Source organism: Monomorium pharaonis, chromosome 3, assembly GCF_013373865.1.
Source record: "Monomorium pharaonis isolate MP-MQ-018 chromosome 3, ASM1337386v2, whole genome shotgun sequence".
Classification (NCBI taxonomy): Eukaryota; Metazoa; Arthropoda; class Insecta; order Hymenoptera; family Formicidae; genus Monomorium; species Monomorium pharaonis.
In genome coordinates this window covers 4,780,671-4,808,602 of record NC_050469.1, presented here as the reverse complement: position 1 = coordinate 4,808,602, position 27,932 = coordinate 4,780,671, and the positions used below count along the sequence as shown (strand labels likewise).

Sequence of the window (27,932 nt, the reverse complement as noted above, 5' to 3'; positions counted from 1 at the left end):
ACAAAATATATTTGAATCTAAATATCATTAAACATTAAATATTAAATTGAATGGTTCTTCTTAAATATTAAGTTCTAATTTTTAAAAAAAATCCAAAATTAATATAAGAGCCTGATAGTTTGTCAGTTTATTAAAATGTCGACATATAATTTACTGAAGAAAGAAATTTTCCTATATTTAATTTTTTGGCAGATAACTCTTCGTCCCGCGTCTCAATCCACTTCGAGTTGACTTCGTTCATTTCCCGGCCAAATTAGCCGGATCTCGGCCGAACTTGCCGGAAATGTCGTACTTTTTTTTTTTGGCCCAAGTCACGGCCTGACCCCATTTCATGCGAAACGGCGCCGCATCTCACGAAGTTCGCCAGTGATACTATACCGTTAGCACAATCGAGCATGCCTTGGCAATGTTAAAGGCGAGCAGTGTCTTTAGCAGAATAGCCCACCACCCTACCCGTGATTATAGCCGGCCTATATAAAAGTTTCGCCACAAAACTCTGGCACGTTGCTACTCTGCCTCCGTCTTCAGCCTTTTTCCGCGATATTTTCCTCCGTATTCTCCGCCACCTCTGTAATCCTCCACCTTTCACGAGTGTCTTCCGACTACGTTCTTCCTTTGTTCCCCAGGGTAGTTCCGCATTCGCGAGAGCGTTATACTTTCAACTAGCCAATTCGACAGCTGCGTCGAATCCGCGGCTTCGTTGTAACGAGGTCGATGGCGAGGAGGGGAGGAGGGATACAGCCGAAATATTGAAGGACGAAATAGGCTAAATGAAATTTTGGCGGCGAATGACGGCAAGAGAAAGGCCAGCGAATTGATAATGGCTCTCTCAGAAGTCACTACCGCATTTGTGAATAAATCGAATGAATGTCCTTTGCGACTCCCCTTTTGGTCCTCCTTGCCAGGTCAATTATTTTCTTTTTGGCGGCCAATGGCACTTTGCATTATTAGCAATAAATTTTTAACTCCGTTGCAGTGACGTGTCGCTCTTCAGATTGGCGTATTGCGTAATTATTTTAATTATCTTGTGAATAATTTGAACGAGAGACTTGCCAGCTCTCCTCTTCCTCTCTCTCTCTTTCTCTGGCTATTTTATCTCTCTCTTTCCCGGGTTATTCAGAATAAACAGACAGTTTGCCAATACAATTTTAAATTCACTATCTAAGGGCTTTTAATTACGAAAACGATACGCGTTTTATAATCACTATAATTGAATTATTTGCTGGAGCGTATGGCATCGTTTTAGAAGCGCAACGATAATATAAGACAAAATCATTAATATCATCTCAAATTTTTGCGATCTAATGATTTTTGTATCTATATCTCTAATTCATAAATCATATCTTATGATCCGCCAAAACGATACAATTATGTATGAATATATTATGCATTTACCTAAAAAAGATAATAAATCTTAAATCTATTAAAATTGTTGAATTGAGTGAACTTTAACTTAAACTGTTTGTGTTGCTTCCTCTTTCTAATTGATAACGATTACATTTAATTATTTAATTATCGAGTATTACGTGTAGATGGCAACTGTTTCTATGAAAAATGTCGCAAAATCGTGAACACCGAGAGAAGTCGCTTGCAGCCGACTCGCTCGACTGACGCGAACTGCGCGACGACGACGTTAACGCAAATCCGCGGACCGTGCGTGCTTTTTCCAGTGCGTTAATTCGTATATCCACCAGCTTTCCGCTTGTGTTTCAGACAATGGACCGCCGCCCGTGGAGCAGAGCGATGACGGATGGTTGAACTTCACAAAAATCACTCGGGCCGAGAGCGGCTGGTACAAGTGTTACACGCGGCATATGCTCGGCATTTTCACCAGCATCGGATATTTTCTCAATGTTCGCTGTGAGTAAATCGTTGTCACGCCACTTTGTCGCTTTCAATAGCATACGTAGGATTTTCTGTGCATTCGAGTGGAAACGTCAAGTTAATAAATGCATCTCCTTCGATGAAAAGGAAACATGTTCCTCCGAAAAGAATAATTCTGAAGGTGCTTTTCATAACTTAATTTACTAAATTGAAATTTCCACGATTTCTACGACGCCTTCGATTATTAATTTTTATAATCTCATAATTAAAGTTAACCTTTGTCGGTAATATGAAAATCCATCGTGATTTTGATACGAAGCAATAAACAGGATATTATAAAATTACTTACTTCATAATATACAGATATTTATATATTGCTTTAAGCAATTATTTAACAAAATGTAAAGATAACCAAGTTTTTTTTCTACAAAATTAACATTATCAGGAATATATATATTCAGATTTCTTATGAAAAAAATTAATTTATATTGATTATATTTTTGACAATGTTTTACTGTGTTTCTGCATGAATGTCTTTTTCCTAAATTAGTAAATGTAGCAATCGATAAGTTAAAATAATGTCACGTAATGTTAGAAATGTATATAAATTAGGCGACGTTAACGTCGACGAAAGGTAATTACGTCGCCGTGCATCTTTTAGCTGATGTATTGTCTACCCCCTATGCATTTGATAGCGCTCGAAGAGACATTCCCCCTAATTCGGAATGCGAAGGGGGTCGTCGCTGCAGCCAATAACCGGATACCACAGTCATTTGTCAAGGGCGGAAACCACCGAGCCAACCGGAAATTATCCGTGCCCCGTCGTGAAAATTTGCAAATTTCCTACCTAGCCCCATTCCTTCCATCTTGCTATTATAACCAGAGGGCGATGCGCACCCTGCATCTCAAACCCGCGGCCCTCGTCTCTCTTTCCCCATCCTCTTGTCTTCTATCTAGTTCTCTACTCTTCTCTATCACTCCCATCCTCCCCCCCCCTCTCTCTCTCTCTCTCTCTCTCTCTCTCTCTCTCTCTCTCTCTGTCTGTTTCTGTCTCTCTTGATCTCTCGTCTGCTCCTTCGACCGACGATGCTGGATACGGGCTTCCGAGCACCTAATCTCTACGCAATTTAGATGGCTCGAGAGCACCTATAAACCAACCAACCTCCTTCGTGGGAATTATCGATTACACCGCTACTATGTCCTGTTCGAATCTCCTCCTGGATTACTTATCCGCCGGATAACGTCAAGGCGGGTTTAAACCGACGCGCTAATTTCACCGGCTTGTAGACAGTCTACAGATAGGACGTAGTTTAAAGGGACTGGAGTGATAAAAACTAGCGCTATCGGCAGGTGAACAGATTTTTCTCGTAACTGTTACCAGGATAGATGAACTATTCTTTATATATTACGTATATACTTAAATATAATTTTTTTATTCTTTATTAACGCGTTAGAAGAGAACATTATATTAAATTATCTTTATTAAAGAATTGTGATGTGTATGTGATATTCTATAGTGTTCAAATATTCGATTCAGCAAAGCATCTTAGATGTTCATAATTCAATTAGTAGGAACACGAAAGGCATATCAAAGTAATTAGAGATAACGCGATCACAGACGGACGAAGTATATGAGAACCTTAATCACCTTAGTGCACGCGAATCGCATTAAGATTTAGGACGATCACAAGCCGCCATCGCTGGGAGAAGAGATGCAGATCAAATTTGGAGATAACCAGAGCCTGCCGAGGAGAGGAATAAAATGCTGCCTGACGAAAAAAACAGTCAAATTACCGAGCCTGATTACCAGGCTTCCTTCTCTTTTCCTTTCCTCTGTTTGTTAAAGCGCCACAGCGCTTGGTGGTGTTTGCTGTAAAATTCCGAACAAACTACAAGACAAACGAGGTATAGTTGGGAGCCGAGCGAGCGTGAGAGGAAGTGAAAGCCTCCTATCGCATCCGCACCACTTTGATCCCTTTGTTTTGCTATAGGATGAGCTGGAGGATCAGCTTGCTAACTCAAAGGACTGCTACATCCTCCCCCATCCCCGCTTCTTTCTCTTTCTCAGCCGAATTCCGCTGTAGTAGTCCGGCTCTAATTCCCGAACAGAGATACGAGTAACCTCCGCACATCTACCCTCTCGCTTTTCTCTCTTTCTGCATTTTCTCTCCCCCTCTCCTCTCTCTCTCTCTCTTTCTCTACAATTGTGGACATAACGCTAGCTGGAGAGCAAACAATCGTATAATTCCATAGGTGGAATCGGAAAAGGACAGGAGGGATGAGAATGGGTAAAAGTTGGAACCGACAGTACGTAACGTCGCGGTGGGGAAAAGATTTTGTCGAACCATAGTATACGTGAGGGTAGAGAGATACGGCCTCAACTTTATCTGCTGTACGTGCCGCTGATTTCTGATAGCAAAGTAACTCCTCGATATCGATGACGATGGACGGTATCAGGAATTCAAAGCGATGGCGAAAGGTGAATGTGCTGAAAATTCTTAGACACATCTGACGATTTGCAAAGGCTAATCAAGCGACACATTTTTTTAGCGCTCGGCAAAGATTCACATATTGTATAAATTCGAAATGTGAAATAATATGTATAATAACAGATAAAGGAGCATGATCGTTAGATGCAAATATGTAAAATCTCATTTGAAGATAATACCATACTTTTGTTATCATATATCTCACTATGTTTTTTGACATATTCTTGAAACATAAAATATTCAAGAAGTCTGAGAGCGCTGTTCCAGGCGTGCGTTATGTCCACATTTATTTTTCAAGCATTGTCTCACTCCCCCCCTACAGCAAGCCTATATACGTTTAAGTTCGACTCTCGAGTTCGCCGCTTGTTGAGAGATTTAAATCAATGGTATTTAGATGATCCAGATATGGAGACTGAGGCGGAAGCTTTGAACGGCGAGGCGACTGATACCCGAAGAATGGAGGTACAGATTGGCGGTGCCGTGACCCTCGAGTGCGACGGCGGTTGTTGGGGCCACGGGCCTGGAATGGATCCGGTTGGTGGGCCCGGGCCCCTCGCCTTGAGCCGGGTGGTGTACCAGGAAGCCGGGGAGTATCGATGCGTTGCGCCTGATCGGAAAATGCAAGACACGTGGCGAGCTCAGTTACCCTATCACATCAAGGTTACCGGTAAGTTCAATAAAATCTCTGCCAGAATAGACTTTCGACGTTTGCACTCCGCGCGGTTGCGTTTCCTCTCCGTGCCTTCGCTTGCCCGTTGCGCGTTTCCAGTTTCTGAGGGAATGACCTTTTTTTTTTTGTTCTGTCCATGAGAGCGCGAACGCGAGCGCCAAATGCGACTGAGATTATCTGAAAACCGATTAGACGTTCACAGTGCGCGTCCGCGAGTTACAAATTGAATTGCGATTCACATGACGTTGATAATGCGCGAGATGCATTGTTGCCGCGATTGGTATCTGACGAACATAACATTGTGCGGCGTGTCGCATTGTACCCGGCCGCATTGTAGGTTGCGGCTAACTACCTTGCCCGCTATCTGGTTCTAAATTTAATTATAACAGTCGACATTGAATTAACCGTGTTACGGTGTAACCGTGTTACGCGGTGGTAACACATTAATTATCGGCTTAAACTTTTGACGACTGCTGAGAAGTATGGCGGAACGTCGTCGTGCGGAGTTAATGCGTTCCTTTAATCCGTTTAATGTAGTTATGTTTCGGCAAAACAAATAAACTGGAGCCACGCTCAAATGATATAATTTGCGCATTTACATTTCATGTACACTTGTGTACACGAAGTTTGTTACGGTACGTACGCGGTTCAGTGGCTCATAAGATACTCCATTATGAAATGAGTGCTAGTCGGGTGAAGAATTAAAGGGCATACATTTGACAGAAATATCTAAAACTCTCTATGAATGAATTATAACGATATATCGAATAACACATTAATAATAAATAAATTGATTAATTCAAAGCTCTAAATTTAAAAATGTACGAGGATAAAATTTCATAAAACGACCAAAATGCAGCGAAGTAAAATCTATACAAATTATTCTTTAAACTTATTGAAATTATAATCTGCAGTTTAATCAAAATTTAGCCTTAATCGAAAAAGTTATGGGGTAATTGCGTTTCATTGTATGAAAGTGCAGAAATAAATTTTAAGCTTTAAGAATCGCATGGAGAAGTAGTTTATATGATATTATATTTTAATTTTATTTTAGTAATATTTTGACACTTATGTGTGTGTGTGTGTGTGTGTAAGAATTTATATTGTTCGAAATAAATATTATTAGAAAAGATAATACTAATGCGGGAGATGATACTGTAAATTTATCTTTATTTGAATTGAAAAAGACACGCCGCCTTGTTTTAGTGACAGAAATTACATAGAATGTAAAAGCGGGAGGACAGGAATTTTTGGTTCGTTACATTAATTTGTTCTTTCAGATAAAAGCCATTGCGGCTAGCATTACATCGTAATTATGATAATATTTTTTAATGGATATGGCCGAATAATAACCATCGTAATGTTTTAATGTTACCACGTGAAGCCATACGATTAACGATTGCATACAACTTACACGCCATGTGTAGAGTAATTAAATACTTTTTCACCGTCACATTGCGGTCGGAAGGAATTAATTAAACGATGAGAATGTGAAGCATTTTCATTCGTTATTAAAGCTTCGTAATAGCCCTCAGTATCATTTGGTGTACATCGGACCGTGTCATAAAAATATACGTATGTTATTACTTTTTCGTATTCTCCGCGAATTGCATCTCTAAGTGCTATTTTGATACATTCAAATGCAATATAAATATATGTAATACAATGCAAGCGCATTAAAATATTATTTGTTAATCTTTGCATGTATATGGAACACCATTTTGCTTTATGTAATTATAAATTATTTAGATTTTATTAATTATTTATTAATTTATATTTATCAACATTGGATTATGTCTCTTCAAAATTATTTATTTCATGTTTTTATATTCTTTATATCTTATTAATATTTTATTTTCAATTTTTTAAACATTATGCAAAAAATGAGAATATTTTAATTTTTATACAAAATTTTCACGTGCCATTTTTAATTTATTGCTCGATTAGTTTGCAAAAACTATAGATTGTAAAATAATCCACAAAAGCGTGTTGATTAAGTTGATTTAGGATAATTCCAGTATATACTGTATTTATAATAAACTTAATTTATCAAGCATTATATTTACTAAATTTAAGATAAATAAATTGTACTAATAAAATTTTACATTGTCTAGTACTATAAAAAAATTTTAAAGTATTTATATTTCTTATGTAATATTTGATGAGTAATGATCAGTTATGAGTGGCACAGTCAAACTGAACACAAAATACAAGAATACAAAAGCACTTATGTTTTAGTATATTTCTTTATTATCCTTCTACATTTATGTGAAGGATAATACAATTTTTATTCATATAGGTAGTGAATATCATTTTACGTAGATTGTAATACATGGCTGCATCACTCACACATTAACAAATTAATTCAACTCACGATGATTTCTTTAATATTAACAGTAAAAATCATAAAACAATTCTAATATAGGATTATAATAGAATAATTGCGAACAAATTATCTTCATTCTATTTTTTTTTTTACTTTTGTGGTGTAAGTACCTTTGTCAAGATATTTTTTTTCAATGATTGTACACTTTGCTTTAGTTCGAAACTCGTATACTACTCTTATCGCTACGGGAGAAAAGACTTTGTATTTACTAAGAGTACGTGAGCCTTAGTTTTCCATCCGAATCGAAGTTGAGGTTCGAATGCGATTTCAAATCTGCGCGTTTTTTACTCGCCGAGAATCTCGGGAGACCAAACGAAAGCGCGAGCGCTGATAAAAGTTGAGGATACGTACCTACTCGGTGCAACGGAGATACCGGTCGCTTAGATGCGCACGTAACATACTCTTCGGGGATAGTGATCAAACGGAACGTGACGTCGTATGAAGGCGAGCGGAATATCAGCTGCGGTTGAGCTGCCGTACCAAGTTGGACGTCTTGAAACGCTGAGCTTGAACGTCTTCTCTCTGGATGATAATAGAATTGTATACGTACAAGTGTGCTTATAGTTTTTGCTTATATAATATTAATTAATATTCTAGATGCTTTTGACGATTGCGTATAAGGAGGCTTTCGGAAAAACTTCGGATTGGCTCGCTAAAACGTTGAAGCCGTACGATTAATAACTATAACAAAATTTAACTTTTACAATTTAGATCTTACAATGACGATCGTCAGAATACGCGTTATTAAGCATTAATAACGACCCTTGCCGGTGACTGCTTCTGAACCGCGTTATGCAATCTACTTTGGAACTCGCGTTCGCGACGCTCTGCGAAAGAAAACAACTTTATGACGTGAAATGGGAATTGTTGCGTCGTAAAGCAGACCGGTGGCTCGGCATACTCTGTCGCGGTGCTTCCTGCTTCCTTCTCTCTCGATAAGAGATCGATATGGTGCCGAACCAAGAACCACAAAGCGGGCTATGTATTGGAAATCGCGAAGCACACGCCGTCGCCGCGCGGTTTTACTGCCGCGAAATCTCTCCTGTTTATCCTCGGCTCTCCCTCGACTTGCAATGAAAGAGCGTCCTGCCCAAAACTGTCGGTGTCGAGAACGGAACGGCGATTCGGCGAGACGCGTGAATGAAAACGACGCGAGGGATCACGAGCGAGCCGGGGAAACGCAGCAGGGAGGAGGGCGAAAGAAAGTTTTCGAACGTTTAACTTTTCCATTCTTTCTCTGGGGTCTTGTCCTCATAAAACGGAATTCTCGCGAACGTCCTCACCGACACGTCCTCGTTCGTTCCCCCCTCCTCCCCCGCTCGTCCGGGGCTTACGGGGCAGCGCGCGTTGATCTATCCGAAGGGTGTGCGAGGCACGTAGCGGCACGCCCGCGATATCTCGTTTCGTTTAGCTCTTAACGAGTTTGCGCGGCTCCCGAATGGCTCGTAATTTTGACCCGGATTTTCGTCGGAAAACTTGAACCGCGAGCGCAAATTACCCTCTTGTTAATTCCCCACGCGAAAAGAGAGGGTAAAACGCATGGCTAATGCCAATAACACTCGAATAATCTGGATGCGAGTCTTTCACTGATTACACATTCGTAGAAAAAAAATGATTGTATGAACAAAATATATATGAGTGAGTGCGTTTTGGCGAAACCAAGCAAATCTTTTAATTATTAATAGAGCTTGAGATTTGTAACCAGAACATTTGATAGACTTTTGAGCAGATATATTGGTTGAATCGACCAGATTTTTTAAAAATTAATATAGCAAGAAGACCTCTTTCAGTGTATAATAATATTAAAAAATGTATACCATTAGGGATAGCAAAATATGTTAGGTATAAATAATTGGAATTATATAATTTTAACAACAATGTGAAAATTAGGAGATCCTTGAAAATTTCTCAATTCTCAATTATATGAACTCATCCCTTGAAACGAAAGACAACGCGCGTAAGAATTATCTGAATGAAAATAGTTATAGTGAATTCGGCGATATGGAGAAAAAAAATTCCGCAAAAAGTTCCCAATATTTTATTCTATACTTTATCGAATTCGCCGATAATTTCTCTCAAATTCCACTCGTCGTCGAGATTGCTCTCGCACGAAATTTCGATCGTATTCCGCGGACGTAGGTATCATTCACCCGATAAAGAATCACGGATGCCCCGATGAATCCATAGACGACAAAAAGACACTCGTCCATTGAAATACGACGACGTTATACGTTTTGCGATTGCGAGAGACGCCGGACAGTTTCGCCTCTCCGTTTCAACCGCAGACACGGGAATATCGTGTGTACCCCCGGTTATTTTTCCTCGCCCTATTTACGCGACGATGATAGATGCAGAACGTTTTCTTTCTCTTTTACCACACCGCTGTCCGCCGCGTACATCCCTCATGACCGCCGCGCGGCGTTCCTCTCTCTATCCGCTTTCTTTCCTTCCTTCCTACCTTCTACCACCATTCAGCCCGAAGCAATCGCTGGAGCAATCCCGACTTCTTATTGATTGCGGCTCGGGGAACTCGTGCGTGTAAGGCGCTCAGCCGTCGGTCGAACATTCGCTACCCCCGGCGAACGCTTCCTACGTCGTTTCCATGGAAATGAAAAGACACAGAAGGCACACCGAAATTATTTCGCCGTCGTCGATCGTCGTCCCGCCCGCGCCCGCAATAGTTTTTCCATCTCACTTTATCACACGGGCGTGTAACACCTCCCTCGGGAGTCGTACAACGACGGCGCGAGATATAAGTTCTCACTTTCGTTTGATATCAAAATATTTCGCTGCGATCCTAATATGTGTTTCTCGAGGTTGTCGATCCTCGATCTTTTCCCAATTTCTTCATAATTCACTCGACCTCGTTCGCCCGTATCTTTCAGAAATGTCGCGCCGAAATTCTCTGGCGTCTCCCACGCGGAATGAAAGATCGGGAGTTATTGGAAGCAAGTGCGCCAAATGCAATTGATTCGCCAATTATGATAGCACAAATTTGATTGAAAAAAATTTGTTCCTTGCGTCGATATTTATTTTATGTATTGTGTATAGACTGTGTTCTAATTCACTGCTAGTATTAAGTATAAAAATCTACTCTTTAGATCTGAAATCTACAGTGCTATACTTATAACTGTGAATGTAAATGATTATTCACTATTAGTGAATTTTAAGTTTCGGTTAAAAAGGAGTATCTTCAAAATTAATATACAATTATTGCAAAATAGTGCATTACTGATTGACATAGTTATAAGTATGGCATTGAAATCGGATTATTTATTTGTTACGTATATTTTAAATAGAGATTTTCAGTACTGGCAGTGTAAATCGGAACACGCTGCAAATATTATGTTGTTATTTATATATAATTCCCCATTTTATCATCGTAACAATTAAATGTGTAATAAAAATAACAGTGTCATTGTCCATATATATATAATTAAATTCCTGTTCTCAAACTGATGTATCGTAAATATCGCAATAATTGCGCAGAAATCTTTTGTTCCTTTTGCACACGTTGTTTCGGAATTGACCGAGCGTGTAGTGATACAAGGGAAGTGTGGAGATGGAAACGCGTATCGTGCAACTTCAAAGCAACCATCAGTTGAATATATTATGGAAGCGCTGTACGTGCGGTTTGTATGATATTCGGTACTATATAGCATGCACGGCATGTTTGCAATAATCTCGACCGTACTTAAACGTTTGAAACCGCGACACACATCTCTTTGTTGCACATCTCTACATGTGAATAATTTCACATGCGAAAGAATTTTTTTTTAATGAAAAAAATTCTAAAAATTTATTTTATAGATTAATAATATTCTCTTCTCGACGTTTTTTTTTTTTTTTTATTAAGTAAATTGTTTCTCTGTTTTTTATTATTTGTATTTGTATTCCTTCGGAATTAGAATTTAAAAAAAATAACAAAAGTTTCTCTTAAAAGTAATCTAGCTTTGAAATGCAATATCAGAAAATTAATACACAACTTCTTTTAATTTATTTATTTTTCCCCTTGCGACCATATTTTTTACAACTTTGTAAGTACTCCGCTCTGTTTTTAGTGAGAAAATATAAAGCGGTCTTTGATTATTGTCGCGGAATACGCTTTTACCATTGCTGGGAACTTTGATTAATGGATTTTAGGAAGCTTGTCTGCGGAAATAATAACGTTTAGAAAAGCAAAAATATTTTTTCTTTTTATATTTCTAGAACGAATCTGTAAGCTGAAATTTTTCTCTTTGCATACTGTAGATTTATGAACAAATCAATCGTAGATAACGATTACATATCTTTGACGTTAGGAAACGGAAGGCAACTAAACTTGTAGAATCTGTCACTCAATCTACCTTTCCAGCGTCTGCTACTACGTTAAACATTCATTAAATCTTCACGCTTTCACGAACTAAGGTGAGATTTTTTTTCTTTAATTGATCTGTAAAGAGATGTGTTTGCACTAATGGTAGAACTTACATAATGAAACTTTCGTGTGTTCTCGTTAAATCACTGTTCAAGTTCGTCGAGTGGATACCACGTGCAGCTATTCCGTTGTAGAAAATTCAAGCTTCATTAACAAACTAAATGATGCTGTTTGAATAATGTATAACTGAATAAATATTTTATAACTCGAACAAGTTTCTGAGAGAGAATGAGAGGAGTAACGGGAGAGAGAATACAAACAATTTTCATGTAAAATAAAGTGCAGGTAACTGAGTTTGATACTTTGATAATTGAACAGCTAATGTTCCAAACTTATCATGCTTATTTAAACTTGTTTTTTTCATCGTTTCAAATTTAATTCTCCTTTTTTTTCCCCGATTATTTCAGCTTAACAAATCTTTACAAGGCTTACTCCTGCTCGATAAAAAAATAACCGTTAACATTTTCGTAGGGAAACCTAATTAAACCATTGCAGACCCGAAAATTACGATAAGTAACTATACTCAGTTAGATCTTTCGAGACTTATGATGCTTTAATTACAGTTAACGAGAAAGTGCTGAACAAATTTGCGTTAGTGCATCGTTGTCGCATCGGGAAATTTCTGTTGATCCATAAAACACTTCCTGAAACCGAGTATATTTCGGATAGATCAAACACAACTTTCCAACGTGGCGCAAATAACTGCCTCCTACTCGGATTCAGGTTCTCCAAGAGCTTTCCACAGTTAACCGCCAGAGAGTTAATTTCACCCGTACACAACGTGCTTCTTCGTCGATTGGAAGGGCGAGTGTATCTGGTTTTGGCGCGCGACTTCGTATTTGCACGCCTGATAAAAGGAACGGTCGGATCTAATCATTTTCGAGAACCGCGCGCGTAAGAAATAAAGACTTGATTACGCGAATCAAAGCAGGAAGAAGGAAAAATGGGTCGCCTCGGGTCAGAAGCTAGATTCATCGCTAATAACTCACGGTTTGTTCTGAATGTTTTAAAAACCGACGTCGAACCTACGGCCGTGCACAGATAGTTACCTCTCTGAAAGATTCATCCAGCTTCAAACGATCTCGCGTGGAAATTAACTCGTTTCATTATCCGGCGGTGTAGATAGACAGTAGATAGTAGACGAACGAACGGCGTACTTCGTACTAACGAACGCGCTAAACTTCGTGGTTCATTAACGATAGCTCACGTCGGCGAAACAAAAACTGATCTCGTGGTAAAATATATCACATACTTGTATGAGTATATTAATATACAGATTATTCATCGTTCCGTATAATTCCATTGACGAAGAAAAATGATCGAAAAAAAAGAACACGGCCTCCTGACGGAACAACTCAACGTAATTTCGACAAAACCTAAAATATGAAGAATAATTCAGATAAAAAACTAGTTCGGATTTTATACAATCGTATGTTATAACTTAATTTAATTTAATATATACATTAAAGCGATATGCAAGTACGTTTATCCGTGATGCTTTTAAAAAGGAATATTTAAACAAATAAAATGTACGCCAGTTTTATTATAATTGTGTATACATCATCTTTTTCACACATGAGTTTTTATATGAAATTTTTTGCTGAACATATCTATCTGCACCCGTCACACGGTCATTAATCACGAAACAACAATTATTTCACAAAAAGTAACGACATTACTTATTTGTTGGTGTATCCGAGCACGATATAGAGCGGCATGGCCGATTAGATTTAAATTCACATTGCTATGATCGCCGTTATTCGAGCGACATTCGGACGATGGGAAATAACGACCCGAGAGACGCGGCTCTGTACACCGCACATATCGGTCTCGACGCGGATAGAGAAGGGCCGGAATGCACGTAACAAAACGTAACCCCGAAAACGATGGTGTACGCGGGTCCCCCGAGGGAGCTGTGCAGCATTCAAACGAATCGAACGACATACAATCGTAACCCCGAAACGTGAAAGCGCCTGACCGCAGCTGTAAAAATCCCGCGTTGTCGATAAAAATTGCCTTCTAACGAAGCCAAGCCCGAAAAACACCGAATGAGTCCTCGAACACCCGGGAAAATTCTTTTGCGCTTATATTAAAGCTTCCCTCGTCTCTGTATATACAGTGTCGTTTGAAAAAAAAAAAAACGCTAGTACATCATTTGAACTTCACACATTTCTTTTTACTTAATAATTATAATCGACATTTAATTAACAAACGTCAAGTTTTAAATGAAAAGATTATTTTTATTTGGTTAATTTCCTATTGGAATGTATATTACATGTTTTTAAAATTTTTGATTGACAGAGTATTTTTTATTTCTATAAATATAAGTATTCCTATATCATAAAATAAATTTATTCTCATGATTTTGAATTTAAACATAAAGTATGTGCATAAGTTACGAGCCATATAGTTGTTTATACATTCTATTATAAAGAATCATAAAAATCATATATGAATGTCAAACATATTTCTCTTGGCATAGAATTAGAGTTTTTACATTTATTCATAATCTTTTTTTATACAAATGTTGTAATTGAAATTAGATTTTACTATTAAAATTGCTACTAAAATTATCCCGCAAATAAGTAAATTATGTTGCTTACAAACATAATTATTTTACGATAAAATTTGCTTTTGAATATTAGAGAGCGATAAATACTATAATTTGTATTAAGTTTCGACACATCGCAATTACTCGACTTAAATTGTAGAACAAAATATTGATCATAGGATAATTTATTTACATATTTTTTAACTTCTATTTCAATCTAATGTGTATAAAAAAATTTATCACTACAATTACTTTTGTTTAAAGTTGACTAATATTTTTAAATGGCACTATATATATTTAAAACAAAGCGCTCAATGTATGTATGTACATTTTTTCCAATCATCAGATACTTGAATTTTTATATTTTTTCATATTATTCCTCTTGCAAACTTAACGGTGTCTCTCTCTCAAAAATTTGCAATTTTTTTATTTGCAGCCAAATGCATTTTTCTAAAAATGCAAAAAGTATATAAAATTGAAGGATTGAAATCCATTGATATAAAAAATTGAAAAATCGGAATGATTTGTAAAATTCTCTTTCGACTCTTTCACTGGTCCGATTTTGCCAAGTTAGGGTTAAATGTAATTTCGATCGAATAGTTTGTGAAAAGGATAATCGGGTGAAGTCATCAATACAAAGATAAGATTGAATACTCGTCGATGAAACTATCTTTTGCTGTAGCATCACACGTCTGCACGGTGATCAGATGATGGACGACGTAGCTGCGCTATTTTTACGTCGCTACTTTATCGTGGATGCACTGCGATGCTGCTATATAAAGCGCAATGTGAAAAATCTTCTCTTGATACGAACGATATTTTAGTTACGCTCTTCATACGGATAACTGCTTTCAGATCATATGAGATCTATTTTGAAGGTAAAGAACGTTATTTCCGCATAAGTTGATTTATTTAAAATTTTGAGATTGAAAACGGACCATTCTTTATATCACAAGCGCTTTCACAAATATGTATTTTTATTTGAAATTTATTTTTATTGATATTAATAAATATAATAATTAGTTTGTTTCTTAATTAATTGTGTTTTACGGGGAAGTCTTTCAATCTTGTAAATACTATTTCGTTTTAATAAAATACACGTATAATTATAACAGAAAATATTCCTAAAAAACTCGTGTTTATATAGAATTAAAAATACAAGATAAAATACTTAAGTTACGAATATTTTTCATATTTTTCTTATTTTCTTTGTAGTATGCAAATATACTACTTCATTCCATTTGTTTTTAGAAATAACGCCTTATTGTAAATTCTTGTATTTCCATGCTTATAAATGCACAACGTTACATAATACGAATTTGTACTTTTACTTAACAAGAGCTTTAGAGAAGAAAATTTTTAGATCTTTTATTTTTATTGCACGAAACGTAATAACGAAAGACATAACGGTATTAATAACAGAAGCATAATGTCTTTTTCCAAATCATAGCAGTCGTATAATCATGTCGCGATGTGATCTTCCCTCTAATATGTACGAACTATGAAGTTTCGACGGTGTTAATCGGCTTATGAAATACCATTGAAACAAATTATTTGGTATTGTCGATGACACATGGGAATATAACGGGGATTTTCTTCCGTTTGTATCTGGAGAGCCCTCGGAGATGTCGGAGGCGAAGGGTGGCTGTAATCATCGGATGCCTCGGGGGGATGGTGCAAGGAAACATGGTCTTCGAAGTCAATGGCTCTCTGTCGCATCTCCATTCTCCCCTGCGACCGGGCCTCCCGTCAGGCGGGATTACCTTTTTGTCATTCTTGTCACGTGTATCTCTCTCCTTCCGACTAGGCTGTCCTCACATTTCTTTCTCTTTCGTTTTCATGCAGTCACAGCGGAAAAACTTTCATTTCCCCGGCGGGCGTTTCCCCCATTCGCAGATCAATACTTGATTAATTCCATCTTCTGAATATAGAGATCGCGAATAATTATTTATAAAAGCGTCGTGTCATTGTAAGGGTAAATGTTTCGGAGCTTGCGACGTCGACGATAACAGCACACAGTTCTGACAAGAGCGTCTCTTTTATTAGGAGGAATACAAATTGCGAGGGTGTATAATTTATTTTGTTTTTATTTCTTTGTTTGCTCAGGGAGACATCAAGTTATCCTGTTTGAAATACACTCCGTATTGTTTATTAATAATATACCTAAATAATTTGTAGATGTACTTATTACTATTACTATTTAATTTATATTGGATTAATTTTTTATTAAAACAATAATATATCCAATCTCCAATCTCGTTTAATCTTTTTCTAATTTCGAACCATAACTTGAATGCTTTTTGTGCAATGCTTCAAAGTTAACGAAGCCAATATAAAAGATCTGATCTATCCTTTGATTATCCTTTATTGAAAACTTTCTTCTTATAGCTCTCACACTGATGAATATTTGATTAATTCACTCTCCAGAACGGAGATTGAGAGCGATCTCACATTCGAGACGCGTCCGTACCGGAACTAAATTTTATTTCACAGACCAGCGCTGTGATTGTTGCGGACGCAGGCGGTAAACGTTTACTTTATTCAAATTTTTCGGCTCTTTGCACTCTCAATTACTCTTTCAACTTTGCACAATAGAGTGTGATGCGCTTAATAAAATTCTATATATAGGTTTCCAAATGATTCAATAGAGATACACAATGCATGTTATAAAGAGTTTCAAACCAAGCCATGTGCAATTATTATTTTAGGAAAAATACATACACACACATACACACATTAGGAAACATTATTATTTGTATTGTAAAATTATTGCTTTCCATTACTTTCGTATGAGACGAACGTTCAGTTCACATTTGATTTTTTTTTAATTGCATACATATGACATAAAAGTTGACTTTGAAACTTTATGGCTTTTTATTTACAACTTTTTAGATTATATTTGTATGTATGATTATTTTCTCAATTTTGAAAGATTTTGAAAATGTACGATATGTATTTCGAACAGAGGGTTAAAAAAATATTTAACAATATGTTACATAGTTAATTGTAGCTTTGTTGCTTGGAAATAAAACAATAGTAGAGATTTGCCGATAAATAACTGTACATAACAATTGTATATAATAATATATATACAATTTATAATTCGAAATTCAGTTTCTAGCAACATTTATTATAATTTCACTTAAAATGTTTTGATTTTACTATTATTCCCATGTGCTATTTCAACAAATATTAATTTGACTTATGTTAGATACAATTAATTCTGTTTTTTTTGTAGACGATATATTTGCGATCATTATTTAAATCTCATCATACAATGCAATGTAAATTTAACGAGCGTCGATTTACGTAGAATCACGCTAAATATTTTACCGTTGTTCTTCGCTTTTCTCTGCATTTTTGCTCTTCGCGCATTTATACTGCGCGGGCAATGATTCCCATTGCTGCGACAGAAGACGAATGACTGAACATTTATAGCGCTTGAGGAGGATATCACGAGGCTCGCCCTCAATTTCGCGATGATAGGGAACGAAGCGGCTGCTGTTTAGTATCTCGTCGAGTGTTATTGTCGCGCTGTGGAACGTCGTTCATAGGAAATTTAATTAATGGAGAGAGGAAATTCGTTCGAATTTAAATCGAACTACGTCAACCGTTTTAATCAGGCGGCATAATTATCTTCCTGGCGAGTGCAAGGGAGTTAATGAATCTAATTACAAGCCGGAGCGAATAAACATATTTTACAGCGTGAATCGGATAGTTAATAGGATGATAATCCCGTATCCCTACCCTGCCCTTCCTCCCGCAACGTAATCTGATTTATAGCTTTATATTGCGGGATACTTGCACGACGGCCATTAATAGTGCTATACTTACTATAAAACTGTATTGACAGCCGTTTCATTCCGTAACGATCGCGGCAGCAATTTAATAGCCCTGTAATTAACATGCCGAATGCATCCAGAATGCGAATCCAGCATTAACGAGCGGAATTGAGGAAAGTTAAACAAAATTCATTCCGAATCTCTTTGCCATACTAATCGAGAGACTCTGACTGTAATTTACTGGAATGGAAATTTCTCTACTATTTCCTCTACCACGCCATCATCAAATAGTTTAATGATTTAAGTTAGGTCCGCGCAAATTTATCTCATATATTTTTTTCTAATAAAGGAAAATAAAACAGTATTAATTATAATATTGGAAATTTTTATAAACTGAATTGTTATGTTTGCTTGAAAATCAGAGAATTATATGCTCTGAGGCACTGTCCGTCTCTGATATTCAAAATTCAAGTTTGTCTTGTTGATATAGATCCCTTGGAAATTGGATGTACCATAGATACTACATTTCCTGTCGGGAAATTCCCCGAATCAAAAACTTGTCGTATCAACAATTGTTCGTAAAGCTTTTAACGATCCGTTGGTAAGAGACGGGGACAGGAACATAATAAAAGCGCTATTAAAGAATCTGACGAGATCCGCTATGCAGATTAATCGTATTCCGTGACCCGCGCCCTGGCTGAAGAATATCGCCAGGGGATATTAGATATGCACGGCGAGACGCCGCGACCATAAATCAATTTGTATCCCGGCCGTAATGTGTTCATAATTCATGCTTAGCCTAACACAGCTCTATAGGTGGGTGTTGAAAAATTAATGCAGCGAAAATGGCCGGTATTATTCCGCCCCGTTTCCGCCCAGCCATTGTTCCGATTGCTGCTCGAATATCAGCATCTTCGAATTTGTTATCTCGCTGAAAACAACCTCGTTAATTACACATTCCTGCAAAAAAAATATAGCGACGATAACAAAAATATATCATTATAATATTAAATGTTATTAATAATCAATACGTATATGTTTGCCATTAAAAGTAGAATAGAAGAATAAGGTCACTGCTGAATAGTCATCGGTAAGTGACTATTAAAAACAAAATTATTAAACTGTTAATACGACTTTAAAATAACAAAGTGCAAATTAATTTTTATATCTAATTTTTATACAGATTGAAGTATCATTTTTTATTTAAAAGGGTATAATTTATATTAAGTAAAATAGAAAAATACGGTAAATACATTATAATAAAGAAAACACACCAGCAAACTGAACGCAAAAGCGATCCACCAGTGAATTTTCATATTCAACAAATTAGAGATTGTATTTTAATATTCATGTACTTGTAAATACTGGTCTTTTCTTATTAGTACTTTAGAAAGTTAATTATTGTTATAAAGCTATCATTAAATTTAAATACTTTTTCGTATATGTTTTTTTTCCTTTAAAATGAAAACTCGCACGTCATTTATTAATACATCTATTAGTAGCATCAGTCGTTAATTAATTCACCGGTTATTTATTGAGCTTTTCATTCTTGTAATAAAAACTATTTTCTTTTTTCATAAGTAACACATAATATTAAAAAAATTAATATACAGCTATTAATATTCAGTGACTAATTATTTTTTATATATGTAATGTGTGTGTGTGTGTGTATCTTTTAAATTTCTTATTTGTTAATTGACTAGTGCAGTGACCCTATACATTCATTGCGCTTGCATTTCATTAGCAACCATTTTTTTTTTGTTTTTTATATTATCTTTTATTATTACGTGTGTATATAATTGTGATTAAATAGAAATGTTCTTCACTCGTATACATAAGTGGCATGTCTTGCATTTAAATTATTGTAACATTATTATAATAACATTTATTAACTTGCTTGGAGAAATGTAAAAGAGCAGTGGCAAAATTTTTTTCTTAATTCTCTATATCTTGCGCCTTATATTGATTTTATTAATAATATAACATTTATAAGAACACAATGTGTACACGGCGCAATAGCTATTAACGTTAGCATTGAACTCATTCTACTCCGGCAACCAGTCCAATCGTTACCAATGTCGACTTCGCTGAACAATGCGCGTTCTTTGACTGTAGACGCGAGAGTCAACGGCACAGGAAATAAGCACAGCAAGGCACGATGCCTAACATAATACTCACCGAATATGATCCCGCGCTAACCGTGCCGCGGCGGCCGCTTATTCAATAACAAACTCCGCGCGTATATCCGCGTCGAATCAACATACAGATAAGTTCATTCATTCGTATCGCGAGTGTGCGCGCAATAGCAGCGGCAACGTTATTATCCGCTTGTGCAACAACGAACACGGTTAATTCAGGGTTGTTCCGAGAGCGTGAAACGAGCCACCGTGCACCGCCACGATGCACCGGTGGGAATTGTACGAGAGTTTACGCGCGACTCGACGTAATAGCGTAATGCGTCCCCGCGACGCATAGTTGTCACATACGCACGACCCATTTCTATTTTTCCCTCCCCTTTCCCCGCTCCTCTTTCCACTCTTCTTTTTTTTAATAGTAGATACTACGCGATTCCGATGATCCCCCCTGATGCTAGGGCAATTCGGCCGATCGACCATCCCCGTGGAGCGCGTTCGGTGCTCTTCCGTCTTATCGCCGTGATGCAGATTGACCGGATCTTTTTTCCCTCTCACACCCGTCAGCCGGGAAACCTCGCCGGCCGTTTTTGCGTTCCGGGCGAATCATCGTAGCGTGTCGATTGCTCGGTAAATTGCATTTTCGCCGAAAGCGCCATTAATCTTCCTCTCGAAATGGATGGCGCGCAGGCTATATGTAAATATATAGGTACATATATAACTACACATACATACATACATATATATATACACACACACACACATATATATATGTATATATTCATATATACATATATGTAGATACCCGGATATATTATATGTCACGTTATGCATTTTCCCATTTTCTTTTTCTCTGTCTGTTGCCACCTCTCTCGCGTTTGCGCTTTTTTTTACAACTCGTTTGTGTTTTAGAAAATGTCAAACGAGCCCAAACGTTTCTGTTACCTCGAAAAATGTTTCCTTGCTGTATCTCGCCGTCTGTGAAAAGTATTTCACGTCAAACATAGCTTGATTTCTTACAAAACGTGATGGGGAAAGGGGAGGGGGCAATGTGTAATGAATATATTTATCGTAGAGTTTTTCTGCAATTATTTTATCGTATCGACGATTAATTTTGCTGGTATCGCCGTTTCCTAATTCGTTTTACAGGGCGATACATCGCGTGACTTATCGCGATAGGAAATTACCTGTTCGCTGGCGCGCGCTGGTGTTAATTTATTTCGAGGGCAGAGGGTATTTTTCCTTTGGAAAGTTGCTAATTTCGATTGAACTGTATTTGTTAGCAAACGTATCGAAAATATTGCGGGATTAGCGTGAGTAATTGCAATTCTGGAAATAATCCGGTGTGAAATTCAGAAGCGTTTCTATGCTAAATACAATAAATCTCTCCGCATGCAGCTCGTTCTATTACATTTTGTAATTGATATTGGGATAACGAATGTGCGCGATGAATTTTCACAGTTCAGTAACTCGGATGTTTACAATCAATTTGTTGAATATCGATTCCATCGATTGCTCATTTGCTCAGGCAAATTAGATTAAAGAGGAAACTAGAAATAGAACTTATTTTCAATATATTTTTACATTCATAGAGCCGTAGAATTGCGCCGATGATGAATATCGTATAATAAATACGATTCAATCCGAAGCGAGAATTGACCGTTGGTTGGCCGAATTGTTCAAATGGGGTCAATTCCGCTTTGAAGGACGGCCTTGTATCCGCAATTTCCAGAGCATCCTTTGAAATAAAATATTTATGCTGCGCTGTATAAAAAAGAAAAATAACGGAATCTTTGTGTTGCAAACAGTCGCGAATACGCACGCGTAAGCAGATGCGCTCGAATATTATGCGCATATGCATGTGCCATCGTGGATACCGTAATGGTCGTGTATTCGAGGGAGTAAAATCCTCGCGGTGAGACGAGATGAGCGAAGAAAACCGCAGAGGATCTACCTTGTGTTCCCAGATTTCATGCAAATTTGATACGGTTGTAACGCGCGGAGTTCTCTGACGCGCGTCCTCCCGCGCGAGCGGATTCTCATTTGTAAAACTATCCTGCGAAAATGTGTCTCTGATTAGTGGCCGGATTCCGTCTGTGTTGGCGTGCTGGCGCGGCGAGAGAAATCTTGTCGCGTTCTCGCGGCTAAAAAAAAATTATTCGGATAGACAACATCGCCCGTGACGGGAGATAGAACGAGGGAGGGAGGGCGCATCGCCCTGTGGGAGATTTTATGCGGAAAATTACGGCGATCTATCATCGCGCGGTCTCTCCGTGAAAGAATTCGCCGAATGAAGCGTCTAGAAACTGCGCACATTTCTTTCGCAGCGGAGAGCGACGGGATTTTCGACGAAATAATAATTGGTTTTAATGAAACGTGTGCGCGCCAATTGAATTTTCGACTGCATAAGAATGAGACGCGGCCGTGAGGAAAGAAGTTGAGAATACGTAACGCTTTCGCGGTCGCACCTTGCTCGCAAGGAGCATTTTTGCGAGGCGCGCTCATAAAAATCTCTCGTCGAAATTCCTGTCTTGACGTGAAATCCCGTGTGCGCGTATAGTAAAATGCAATAAACATTCCTGATTGCGTGGAAACTATCCAAGGCCGGGGTGCTGAAAGAGAGTTTTAACGACGATCGTCTCTCTGGCTGCAGGGTCCGCGAGCGCGAGATATAGATTGAGTAGAAATTAAATGCTCTTGTATTTAGTTCGCCGCTACGCGCGCGCGGAGTAATTGTGTATAGCGCGGCCGAGAAGCAGAAAGTTATTATCGCGACAATTCTCGCAGCAACTGCAATTCCCGTAGTATTTTGCATCGGCGAACTCGGAATCTTCCACTACCGTCGCCCCGAACTTTACGACTTATTACCAGGTTATACTGTGTACACCGTTGCGATTCGCTCGCGCCCCGGAGAACGTCCCGGCTTCCGTTTACCATAAAACGCCGATCTTTAACTGCACCCGATAACCAATAATTTCCCAGCTCGTGATTTTTTCCGATTTACGACCGTGGCCCTCCCCGGGGGACCTTAATCGGAAAAACACGTTTACGCTCGAGAGGCGCGCGCAGCACTAATCCGAGGGAGTCTAGGTTCGAACTCGGAAATTCAAATCTCTTGAATCTTTCACTTTCACGACCGCGTTGACTCGCTCCCGATGACGGCTGGTGAAGATCGCCGAGAGACGACCGTACGTTTGCCGACGAAATCGTCGATATAATCTCGACAGAAAGATCGCTCCGGGCGAGCTATTGTTAATGAGTCCTTCGTCAGCATTCCCGCCGCCGGGCGCGTCATACGGTGTGCCGTTCCACTTGCCGCGATCGAGCTTTAAATTATTTTGCCGACGCGGCGGGAATTAATGGTACGGAACGCGCGATCCCGCCGCCGCGGGAAAACGTTATTACACCAGTCAACATTTGATCGGCGGCGCCCGTTCGAAAACTCCTTCTTTCCGCCGCGCAACAATAGCGTCGTCCCCGTGATAGCGTCCCGGCCGTTGACTTCCACCTGGCTAACGCCGGGCGTTCCGCGCCGTCACATATGACTTCTGCGACCGGAGGAATACGACCCCCCGGTCGCGCTGTCAGCTCGAAATTGATCGATAATAACGCAGCGCACTGCTGCTGGTCGCTTGTCGCTGACGACGGCGACGGCGACGGCGACGGCGACGACGACGAAGACGGGTTGGCCGGCACACATCTCTCCCTTTTCTCGGAAATCGCGTACACGCTCCCGCAACGCGCGAACGAGCGTCAGGATCGAGTAAAATGTCGCAGTCGGAGGTACAATTCCATTACTCGCGTTTCACACCCGCCCTCGGTCCGCAATCGCGTTTCCAGCGTCCCCGCGCGCGACGTGTTTCACTCAGCTTCGTCTTTTTTCTCTCCCTTTCCCCTCCCTCCCCTTTCGTCCTGACCATCGTCGACAAGAACTTCCTTGCGGTTTCCAGAGCGGTGGCACGCATTAATAGCCCGCGGGCGAGCTTGTCGACGAGGTCGCGCGTATCACGCGCCTGAAAAAGGTAATGCTCGATCGGAAAGTATATCGTATAGTAGTATAATAACCACTCAAAATGAAACCAGATTTATAAGTAGTACGACTGTGTATATAGTGCATACACAGTTATACTACTTACGATTAACAAATCTAGCTTGATTTTGAGTTGTTCTATTAATATAATAGATGAGCAATGTATTATTTTATATCAAATAGACAGCAAACAATATCCGGGTAAATGTTTCAGTGACCGAAAGTGTCCCTACATCCGGATATTTACACGAAAAATATAGTATGCATAGATCTGCCTAGTTTTTGCTGTTTTGAAAAAAAGAATAATTTCCCACAGTTTTTGATGCTGAATATGAATTCGTAAATGGAAATGTAATATCATGTCGGGGTTTTTATGGAAAATGAAATAGATTGAATCGCTTCAAAAACGCGTTTTTGCCTATTTTTGAAAACTTGCAACTGCCAAACCCGATATTTTAAGGCATTTCAATCTCATTTTTCTCAGAAACTTGATGTGCTACTACATTTTCATTTATGAATTCGGATTCAACGTGTCAAAAACTATTGGGAAATTATTTTTCTTCAAACAGTAAAAGAAGTTTTCAAACTTGTGCTAATTAATCTTAAATGTGTTTTTTGATAATATAAAAATTTAATTTTAATCTTTAAATAATTAAAGGATTTATGAAGTAGATTATTTTCAATATTATAACAATTAATGTTAAAACATTAACTTGTTACTTGTTAAACTAGATTGAAGTTTATATCTTGATCATGTTCTTGAAATTTTTAAGAAACATTATATATTTGTTAAGATCTTTTTTGTATATATTTTATCATTACAAAAACAATTTAAAACATTAAAGCATTTTAGATTGTCCAAATATCACTCCAAATCAAATTTAAATGCTTTACGAGTTTTTATTTTCCAAATAATTTATACATCTAAAAATCTATTGAAAGCAGTTGAAAATTTTTTTATATTTTTGTATTAATGAAACATTTTATATTTTATATTTTACACTTTCATTAATTACATATAATTAAATGATTTTATATTGTGAATTCTAAATTTAATAATTTTTGCTCTGATTATTTTATGTTTGATTGTTGAAATATTTGTTTTACATTTTAAATTATTGTTAATAATAAAAAGCATTTACATTTAATTTTATACCTTAAAAGCCTGAGCTAAAAAGTTTAATTTTTGATCCTAAAATTTTTTCTTATTATACATATACTGCAAGACTAATAAGACTCTTATTTTAACGCAACGTGCTAGTAGTGAAAGTCAATCACAAAGTCGACTTTACCTTCGAATTTAGTAAATATATAAGTATTGTGAATATTAATATAGTCGTTATGTTATCCGATTTATGTCAGCAAATAACACACATATAAATATTACTTTCTTAAATAAAAATAAAAAAACAGACACTAATGTCGATAAAAGATTGTTGCACGAAAAGAAAACTTTCTTTTAACGTATACTTTGTTACATCAATAGTAATAAATTCGAGATTTGCAAAATGCTGTATTACAATTTTAAATCAGCAATCTCAAGATATTAATGTTACCTGTGTGGTCACGAATGATACATTTTCGAATCAATTGCCGTCGATGAAATCTGGTGGCACGTTCTTAATTGATTTGCACGGAAATCCGACGCGGTGCGAGTCGGCTTGTATCGGTTCCACCGAATTCGCTTATAATCCGATTTCGCCACAGTAAGCTGTCTGTTGGCGTGTACACGCGAATCTGGAAGGTAAACCCCGTAGCAAGGAGGTGATCCGCGTATGTCACGATGCAAATGTTTGCTTACTCGGCGAGTCGAACTCGTCGGCTAGTTCGATGTACGCCGGGAGCGCAGCTGGCATCGGACGATACTTTTCCCCGATGTATCGAGCGTATATTGCCATATGAGTTTTCCGAAAGAAGCAAAAAGCCGAGGGGGAAGCATAACTAAGAACAAAATGCAACGGGAAATTGCATTGCAGTCACTTTAACTTTATCCACATCTCGATTCAAAACTTTTAAATTAACTCTTACCACATTTGACAACTTTATCCGGCCTGCTAATTTAAAAGTTTTAATAATTTTAAATTATTTTGTATAATTTTTTGTCTCTTTCATATCACCTATTTGTATATTTAAATGTAATAAGATTTAAACTTTTTTATTATTATCTTTTTTAATTAGATTTATAGTCATATAAAACACAAAATATCATTTAAATTTGTAGCTCAGCATTAAATAGTATCGGAATACTTCTTTATTTACAGATTTTTAAATAACATGGTGAATGTCACAATATCCTTATTTTACGAAATAATAATTCAAAATACCAGAGTATATACTTATCTTCACTGAACTTATTAAATCGCTACAAATAAATTTCTCTATCCAGATATTTATTTGCAATAATCTTTTTCATTTTTGAATATCCATTCGTACATGAATTCACGTAAACTGTGCTCAATTCTAGTGTTGTTTTAACGAGTCATCATGCACGCAGCATCACGCGAGGTTCCAATTATCCTTAATCTTAGGCAACCTTTCATCTCTCTGATCTCGGTTAAAACCCTCGATTTTGACAAAAAGCACGTATCTGGACGCATAGAGGCGATTTCTGTCACGCGCGTGATGCGTTTGGTAGAATAATCAGTCGCGGACCGATTCGGATATCTATTGGATTTTACAGCCTTCCCAAGTTCGAGAAGTATTCCTCTAAAAAGTGACGAAACATTTTAAAATTCTACTAACGTGAACACAATGCAATGAGAGTATAACTAGGAAAACATGTAAAGAATGAGGATTATGATATATTATTTATACATTATAGATATACACAGAAAGAACAATGTTGCTAAAGTGTAAAAATTTAGTTGATACAGATTTGAAAATAATTCTGTTAGATCATCAAAATAATTATGTAAGAGCCTCAAACTGGTCGCTAAAACTGTCTTTTTTATCTTGTTTTATTAATTTTTTTATTTTTGCATAGAAACACTGAAAAAAATGTGTAATATTTGTGACTATAATTGCATAAAAAAAATTATAGTCAGGAATATTATTTTTATAGTAATCATTAATTACTGTAATAATGGTAATAATAATATGCTTATAGAGGATGTTTATAGTGATTGTTTTATGGTACAATATACTATGTTAAATTCTCCATTTTCGTTATGGCAACTATATTATAAATTGTAGACCAACGTTATGAAAACTTTATAAGTTATAAACAAACTTATAAACAAACTATAATTTACATTGTTGAATAACTAAAATGGTTGGGTCCAAAAATGAACTATAAATTATAGTGACATTATGATCACGGTAACTATTTTTTTTCTTTGAATATAAATCTACAGATTTGTCACTGGTAACTGAAAAGTAATGATAAAAAAAATGCTTTTCGATATACATAATTCGTGTGAGAATTCTGAAAATCTCCAGTTACGCTGCTGTTCAATAAACATGCGTGAATATTCGTCTGAGCGGAAATACAGCTCGGCCGGATGCCGCATTTTCCCACGTTACTTCCGACGGAAGTGCATGAAGTATTTCCCAAAGCTTTTATTCTATTGAATATTCAAGGATCGACGAACTAGCGCCGCATATGCCTATAGCGCATCAGCCGTATCTCCCAAGCTAAGTGATCTTGTGGAT

The 27,932-nt window shown here is 37.4% G+C and overlaps 2 protein-coding genes and 1 pseudogene across 8 annotated transcripts in view; 2 read left to right on the top strand and 1 right to left on the bottom strand.

Annotated features, from left to right (window-relative positions):
• Positions 1-27,932, top strand: part of LOC105838083 (hemicentin-2) — a 361,527-nt gene that overhangs the window by 285,649 nt on the left and 47,946 nt on the right. For 5 of the 6 annotated variants that reach the window (XM_028191705.2, XM_028191696.2, XM_028191695.2 and 2 more), the window contains exons 8-9: positions 1,714-1,860; positions 4,708-4,980. In XM_028191705.2, coding sequence (XP_028047506.2) covers positions 1,714-1,860; positions 4,708-4,980 — 420 coding nt within the window. The remainder of the gene's footprint in view (positions 1-1,713; positions 1,861-4,707; positions 4,981-27,932) is intronic. The other variant, XM_036284191.1, reaches the window with a different exon arrangement.
• LOC105837301 overlaps positions 7,450-27,932 on the bottom strand; it is a 115,007-nt gene continuing 94,524 nt past the window's right edge. Inside the window, exon 6 of one of the 2 annotated variants that reach the window (XR_004962539.1) lies at positions 7,450-7,891. The gene's annotated coding sequence lies outside the window, so the exon portion shown is untranslated. Of the gene's footprint in view, positions 7,892-19,869; positions 20,943-27,932 lie in introns of those variants that run through there. The other variant, XR_004962541.1, reaches the window with a different exon arrangement.
• LOC114254720 lies at positions 14,649-19,080 on the top strand (annotated as a pseudogene).